This window comes from Lolium rigidum, chromosome 1 (genome assembly GCF_022539505.1).
Source record: "Lolium rigidum isolate FL_2022 chromosome 1, APGP_CSIRO_Lrig_0.1, whole genome shotgun sequence".
Taxonomy (NCBI): domain Eukaryota; kingdom Viridiplantae; phylum Streptophyta; class Magnoliopsida; order Poales; family Poaceae; genus Lolium; species Lolium rigidum.
Window position 1 is genome coordinate 27,039,858 of NC_061508.1, and position 8,270 is coordinate 27,048,127.

The following is an 8,270-nucleotide window of genomic DNA, read 5'->3' on the forward strand; positions in this document are numbered from 1 at the left end:
GGAGGTAGACTTTACAAGGGAAGGAAGGTTGAGATTGACAGCAGCAAGGAGAAGGGTTCCGAGGAGAGTTTTGAAGAAAGTATGAAGAATAGAGGCCTTGGCGGGGTGGGAGAAGGAAGGGTTCCCATCGTGAGCTTGAAGGCTCTTGATTTGATTCTTCCGGAGGCGCCCCGAGGCACAAATGTGGAAGTAGCAGGAGTTTTCGTCACTAAGGATGTAACTTTTAATTTTGGCCCGCCGCCGCTTGTAAGTAGGATGCTCAGAGTTCTTTTGGTTGAGGTGGGTTTTTGCGAGAGAGCGAAGGCGTGCTTCCAGGAGGATAGGTTGCGAGTTTCGTACAACCTATTTAGAAAGAAGATGATCGAACGACAGTTGAGCAGGTAGACCGAGGGCATCTGTCCTTCACGGGCCCAAGCGCAAGCAGCGGCCCGAACCCGTTTAAGCCGTTTAAGCTCGAGACAAAGTCTACTAGCAGAGGATACGTGGGAGTGGGTGGGGTCGACACTGTTCTAATTTGTTGTTTGTGGTATTTTATCACTTTTGTTAAATTAATGCTTGTTCTGGGATCTTCGTGTGGTTTCGGTGTAGCTTTTTCACCATTGTTTATTCCTTGTGATAGATTGATGTTTCACGGCGCGGGGAAGAAACGGAGACGTGAGACCTAGGTAAAGGTGTGAAGCACAAACGGAGACGTGATACCCGGGTGAACGGTCGGCCAGTATGAGCTATTGAGCTGCGTGCGCGCCAGCTGCCTCCTCTTTTTTTTTTTCTTTCCCCCGAAATTCGAAAAGGAAAACGGCCACCGCCCCTCCGTCTCCCACTTCACACGTCGCCCCCTCACGGCCGGCCACCCCCGTCAGGGATTGCCCACTACTCGCACTGCCACTGCCCCCATCCCGCCGCCGCCGCCGCAATCCAGCTTCCACCCCGCCTAGAGCCCAAGCATTAGTTCATCAACCCGCCGCCGCTGCGTCCACCGTCGCACGCGCCGCTGGCGGCGGCGCTCATGGATCCCTCGAAATCCAGCGCGAAGCCCGCCGCCGTCGCCAATGGCGACGTCGTCCTCCTCATGCCACCCGAGCAGCCCCAGCCCCAGAAGCAGCAGCCGCCGCCGCCACCGAAGCCCACGGCCGAGGCGCCCCAAACCCCCCAACACCCCGAGAAGCCGGCGCCGACCTCCAGCCCCCATCGCCCGCCTCTCCCTAACCCGGAGAAGCCGCCCCCGACCACGAGCCCCTCGCGCCCGCCTCTCCCTCCCGCCTCGGCGCCCCTCCTCCGCCGCCGCTCCTCCATCGCCAAGCCCAAATCCCGCTTCGTCGAGCCGCCGACCCCTCCAGCCCCCTCCTCCCACCCCTCCCCGGCGCGCCCCTCCACCACCCAGACCCCTCGCCCCGCCTCCACCCCGCACACCCCCGGCGACGCCGACGACGACGACGACATCTTCCGCAAGGACGGCGCCCCGGCCCACGCCTCCGCCGCCAAGTGCCGCCGCAGGGCCTGCATCTCGCTCGAGCTCGCCGTGCTCGTCGCCTTCCTCGCGCTGCTCGTCGTCAGCCTCCTCCTGCACCCGCTCAAGGGCCGCTTCGTCTGGGGGCTCGAGATCTGGAAGTGGTGCGTCATGGTCATCACCGTCTTCTCCGGCCACCTCGTCAGCCACTGGCTCATCGCCCTTATCGTCTTCCTCATCGAGCGCAACTTCCTGCTCCGCAACAAGGTGCTCTACTTCGTCTTCGGCCTCAAGAGGAGCGTCCAGGCCTGTATCTGGGTCGGCCTCGTGCTCGTCGCCTGGTCGCAGCTCTTTGACCGCGACCTCGGTCGCCCGCCAAAAACGGCCAGGATCCTCAACTACGTCTCCAGGTTCCTCGCCTCCGTGCTCATCGCATCGGTTATCTGGTTGATCAAGACGTTTATCATGAAGTCCATTGCGTCCTCGTTCCACCGCAAGGCATTCTTTGACCGGATCCAGGAGAGCCTCTTCCACCAGTATGTGCTGCAGGCTCTGTCTGGCCCTCCACTGATGGAGCTGGCGGAGAATATTGGGCGGGAGCCAAGTGGGCGCGTGAGCTTAAGCAGGGTGAGCGAGGAGAAAGGAACACCCAAGGTCATCGATGTTGCCAAACTGAGGAGGATGAACCAGGAGAAGATCTCAGCTTGGACAATGAAAGGCCTCATCACCGCAATACGAAGCTCTAAGCTGTCCACGATATCTCAAAGTATTGAGAGCTTTGACGAGTTTGATGACGCCGAACAAAAAGATAAGGAGATAAACAGTGAGTGGGAGGCAAAGATAGCAGCAAATGCCATTTTCAAAAATGTTGCAAGGCCCGGCTACAAGTGAGGATTACGGTTGTCCATTCTTCTCTGAAATCGAAAGACATATTTCAGTATGCATCTTTGACCATTGTCATTTTGTGCAGGCACATTGAGGAGATAGATTTGCTGAGATTTTTCAACAAGGAGGAGGCAGCCCTGGTGCTTCCAATGTTTGAAGGGGCATCAGAGACGGGGAAGATTAAGAAATCGGCTCTAAAAACTTGGGTGGTATGAAATCTCAAATGCAATCAATGTTAATATATGTGCATTTATCCTAGGATATCTTCATTGAATGTTCTGTGTTTTGCATTTTAGTTATACTTGGCTTACAGCCGTCATTTTCTCCATATGCACGCACGAAGGTTTCCGGGTTCCACTATTGATACCACAATAACAGAACAAACAGAAAATTTGACGTTCCACATCCAAAACCAAAAGGAAAGGAAAGGGGGTTGGGAAGGATAGGGAAGTTCAAAGTTCAGCATCCAAAAACTTGCCGCGGTCATAATTATGTAGTTTCTTTAGCCGGTAACAATTTATTTATTTAGTTGGTAAATCATTATCTTCATAAGGAAATAAATACATGGTACCACAAACTAGCAAAATCTGATGTGTGTGGGTTATATTTTGATGCCTTGACATGGATAGATTATACTATATACATTTGATTGATATCTGTTTCCTTGCTTGATTAATTTTTACTTCAGGTTAAAGCATACCTCGACCGCAAATCACTAGCACATTCTCTGAACGACACAAAAACTGCAGTTAGCCAACTTCACAACCTCATGAGAGTTCTGGTTATTATTATAATCACCATTATCACTCTGCTGTTGATGGGCATTGCGACAACCAAGGTCCTTGTTGTCATTTCATCACAGCTTCTAGTTGTGGTATTCATATTTGGAAATGCCTGCAAGACTGTATTTGAGGCCCTTATATTCGTCTTCATCATGCATCCGTTTGATGTTGGTGACCGCTGTGTCATTGATGGAATTCAGGTCAGTTCTAGACTGCCCCTGTTCTCAGTTCCCTTTTCACTGATCTTCTGATGAATACTTTGACGCTGACATGTGTCTCTACTGATAATAGATGACTGTTGAAGAAATGAATATCTTGACCACTGTTCTGCTAAAGAATGACAATGAGAAGGTCTATTATCCAAACTCCGTGCTGTCGACAAAGCCAATCAGCAACTTTTACCGAAGCCCTAACATGTTTGACACTGTCGACTTTGCTATTGATGTTTCAACTTCAGCTGCGAGCATTGGAGCTCTGAAATCAAGAATTAAAGGGTAAATCCTTAAGCTTTCTCCATGTTTAATGTACCGCATCTTATTCTGAGTATTGTTGTGAAGTTCTCTGAACTTGCCTTCATTTTCATGTCTTCCATGTTATCAATTACCACTGGTTCTTTGGGTTTTCAGGTACTTGGAGAGCAAACCAACACACTGGTACCCTATCCACACTGTAAACCTAAAGGACATCTTGGACGTGAACAAGATCAACATGTCCTTGTCTGCTCAGCACACCATGAACTTCCAGAATATCCGTGAAAAGAACATCAGGAGATCTGAGCTAGTCATGGAGCTGAAGAAAATATTCGAGGAGCTGTCCATTACTTACTACCTTCTGCCTCAAAAGGTCGAGCTTAGCTATGCGGGACCAAACCCATTACCCATATCTGTTTCCCAGGGCAGATAGAACGTGTGGAGATTAACGACTGATGACCTTACCACGGAGGACACAGAGTTTAGGAACTGATGGCTAGCTTGTAGTTTGTACGGGAGCCTTTTTCATCTCTCTACATGCCTAGTGTCCTGTGATTAAATTTGTGCTGGATAATGAATATGTCAGGACCAAGCAGTGTATGAACTAAACTTAGAATTTCGTTTTCGTTGGTTCCGTCCCTGTTACATCTTGATCTAACCTTAACACCTTCCCTGTGTGGTAGTATCCGATACTAAGCTTGAAGGAGTGGTCGACCTGACAAAAAGGAGTTGCTGAAACCCACATGAGTACAAGCGCATCTTCGTAGGCTCCATGTAAAAGAACAACCACACGCGCCATTGATGGTGTGGAAATTGTATGGTACATTTCCTATCCAATCTTGCAACTGGAGTGCATATCATTTCTATTTAATATGGTAAGAATGACAACTTTTTTTGAAAAGGGGAAACCAAGCCCCGGGCTCTGCGTCGAATTGGTAAGAGTGACACGTGTCGCCTTAATTTGCACATCAGGTCATAGATTTCCATCTATCCCAGAAAAATTGCAGTGTTGAAGAACCACTAGCCACGGCTTAAATATGCGTCAGATTGAACATGCATTACTTATCATAGATTCAGATGTATCTATATATAAAATGTTTTTAGATACCTAATCTGATCCGAAGGAGTTTTAAGCATGCGTGCAGGATATAAAGATGCTTCTGAATTATTCAACGCAACAGAACCACGACACGACAGGTGACACACTAGCATTGTTCAGCTCGGCGTGGAACACGCTAGCCCACAACGGGGGTCTTGACGACGAGGCCCTGGGATTCCTTGGCGTTGATGAACACGCGGACGCGCTTCGGGTTGAACCCCTTGGACACCTTGATGCCGTCCGGGAGCACTTCTATCGCGACGTCGGACCTGTCGTGGGCGATCTTCATCACCGCCGGCGTCGCCGGGATCCCCACCACCTCCGGCCATGACGTCCTCGTCGGGTCAGCGCCAGCCATCTCAGAGAGCGACTGATAGACCGATCAGTACGGTGGACGAGGAAGCTCCTCCCAGCTTTGGACAATGCTTATCGCAGATGTAGGATGTCAAGGCCGTGATACCTGCTTTTATATGGACGCATTGCATGCCGCCCCTTGCCGAACTCCTTGGTTTCGACACCCCTCTTCCCTCTAGCTAGCTGCTTGTTTGGTCTTTGGTGTTTTAGTGGCACATGGATTAAGCTGACACGATTCGCAAAAAAAGATTAAGCTGACCCCTTCAGTAAGTCTGCCGGCGAAAATATATTCCTAGACTTTTTCTTGGGGAACTCTGACCCATTCATGGGAGGCGACACAGGCCTTTCTCCTTGGACCTGCGAGTAAACCAAAACGAAGCCTTGTTTCGTCCATCTATTACCACGGCCCAGTACTGCAAGTACGTTGTTCCCTTCCCACAAGCTGCAGCCTGCACCCCCTCAAAAAAAGAAAAAAAAAACAAGAAGCTGCAGCCTGCAGGCCTCTGCTGAAAGAAAAAAAAAAGTTCCACTGCCCTGAACCGCCAACTCATTTTTCTCCTTTTGTTTCCATTTTGTTTGTAATTTTCATGTGGTTCACTTATGGCCTACATGGCCTTAGATGTCACTTATGATCTTTAGCAATTGTATTTGTTCCTTAAGAATCTAAAGTACTACTACCTCTGTTCATAAAAGAATGTCAAAATTTTGTCTTAGATGTATCTGAACTCTAATTATATGATAAGGCACAGTTGATATACATTTAACTCTATTGGCACTAAGAAATAGGAAGATTATGCGATTTGGGGTGTAGAACTGTGCATATTTCATACAATTTTTGAAATATGTAAACTATAGGGTTTTTGTTGGATAAAGAGTACATATATATAATTTTTTTTGCCAAATTCTATCATATATATGCGTGTGCGTGTTGCATAAGTTTTTTTTGATAAAGGGAATATATTAATATCAAGAAGATACCAATTACACTCAACCTCTGCAACAACGCACCACCCTAATGGCACTACGGATGCACACAACAAAAAAGAAAGAAAAGAAAACTAAGAAACAAAAGTCCCGCTACAATATATCGGGCCTAACAACAGCAATACATCCACCGCCAAGACAACACCTGAATTACGGACTCTCCAAATAACGACGCCTCCAAGAAGGGAACAACTCAAACACCGTCGTCGCCCGATCAAAGATCTTAGGTTTTCACCCTGAAGATAGTCCCCGCTCTCAAAACAATGCCTCCACCAAGGCTATTGCCAGGCACAACCAGTTAAGGCCAGACTTTGGGTTTTCACCCTGAAAGGTAGGACCCTGCACTTCACCTGTGTTGTCGCCCCCACTTTCATACCGCTGCTGTGAAGCCCGGAACACCAAGCAAGTCTCTCAACAGCGCGGAGACTTGAACCTCCCTTAGCTAGTCCTCCCCTCTGGCCTTCATGAAATTCTCTTCTTCCGACTTTCATCATGGATCCATAGTCGCTTGATGTCAACACAGAAAAAGAGCTTCGCGCCGCTCCATCCAGAACCAAACGGTTGGAATAAAAGCATGGGTGCGCACGACCGAATACCTCCGATCCAGCAAACTCCCGGCAAAGCACTGTTATATTCACCGGCGGAGCCTTCCGGAACTCAACCCACCGGCCAGATCACGAGTCCAGGCCTCCGGTAGGTCCTCCTCTTCACGCAAGAGAGGCCCTAGGACCACCGCCTTTATACAGGTCGGACCCCCACGCGACCATCCCGGTCTGGCCAAACCAACCCTCCACCGGCGACACCATCGCCGGCTTCCAAGCCCCTCCATCTCGCCGCCGGATCGCGGTGATGGATCAAAAGATCCACCACCACCAACCACAGGCCGACCCTCTCCGACGTAGAACAGAGCCACCTCCTCCGTCGAACCCAAGGCTGCTGCCCCGGGCGCCCTCGTGACGCGGAAGAAGCCCGAGATTGTTGGGGGGATGACCCCCGGTATGCCAAAGGCATGCCAAACCGGATGGTTTGAGCCATCAAGATACCGGTTTAATGTTTATTCCGGAGTGCGAAGTTAAACATTTGGCTAAGTAAATCTATACCGGTATCCCCAAGAGGGGTATACCGGTATGAACTAAGAAGACACCGGATGGCCGGTAAGAGGCGCACTGTAGCACGTCGGCAAGACTGGTCAAAGATTTTCTCAAGGGCTAGAGGACAAAGATGAGCTAAGCAAAGTAGCTTTAAATGAAACCCTGACGATAAAGAAGAAGGTGACGCTGTAAGCATCCGGAGGACGTCAGCCTCCCTGATTAAAGAAGATACCGGCGTCACCTATGATTAAAGTAGCTTTGTAAAGTAGTTTGTCTGTTCAAAGATGCCATTAGGGTTTCCTAGGGTTTCTTCCCCTGTAAGCCACCCTCTACCCTATATAAGGAGAGGGGGCACAACCCATCGCAGGCAGAGGATGACTTGGAGAGAATACGTTACTTGAGCAATACAACGAACCTTGTATCTAGAAACCTGTAATATGTTGAGATCTATGAAGAGAAATATCTAGAGCAGAGTTCTTCCTTGTGTCTTTCTTCTTCTACCTCTGGTTTAGGCCAAGTTCTTGAGGAAAGCATCCGGAAGTTCATCCAATCTAATCAAAAACCCTCCCCCGAATCCTGTAGCGCCCATTCGGCCCCAACTTAAGCCATCCTATGGCATCTGTCTGTTCACCACGACGACAGTTGGCGCCCACCATGGGGCATGAAGCGGCGCTTGCTGGAGTTCACATTCGGGCGGGCCTCCTTGACGTCGCCGGTGAGCGGACGGTGTCTGCGCTCGTGCAGCGCATCTACTCCATGGACTTCATCAACGACAACGCAGGCTGCTTCTCCAACGGCGGCGTCTTCCCCAAGAACGGACGCATCATCGAGTTCGGCAGCCACCGCATCTACTTCGGCACTGTCCCTGTGCGCCAGCGCCTCTCGCCGGTGCTGGTGGCACCGGATCCGCCAAGGTGGCTATGTGCTGGCCGCGCCGCCGGCAGCGTGGAGGTAATGATGGCTGGCGCGGTTGGCGCTGACAAGGAAGCTGTGGAAGAAGGTGCTGGGCGTACGGCATCGACGCGCCCGGCCAAACCACCGCTGGAGCGCGACGCGGGCGCTACGGGAACATCTTCCGCACCACCAGAGACACCACTTCAAGCGGCGATGAACGTGCTGGCGACACCTGATGTCTACGCACGCTTCTATTCCTGTAGA

At 50.3% G+C, this 8,270-nt stretch overlaps 1 protein-coding gene across 1 annotated transcript; it reads left to right on the plus strand.

Annotated features, from left to right (window-relative positions):
• The first annotated feature begins 1,006 nt into the window (after positions 1–1,006).
• Positions 1,007–4,163, plus strand: LOC124706034 (mechanosensitive ion channel protein 10-like). The gene is made up of 5 exons (XM_047237703.1): positions 1,007–2,334; positions 2,418–2,541; positions 3,021–3,314; positions 3,406–3,608; positions 3,741–4,163. Exons 1-5 carry the CDS (start codon positions 1,007–1,009, stop codon positions 4,015–4,017), a joined length of 2,226 nt encoding a protein of 741 aa, XP_047093659.1. The 3' UTR covers positions 4,018–4,163.
• Positions 4,164–8,270: the final 4,107 nt, after the last annotated feature.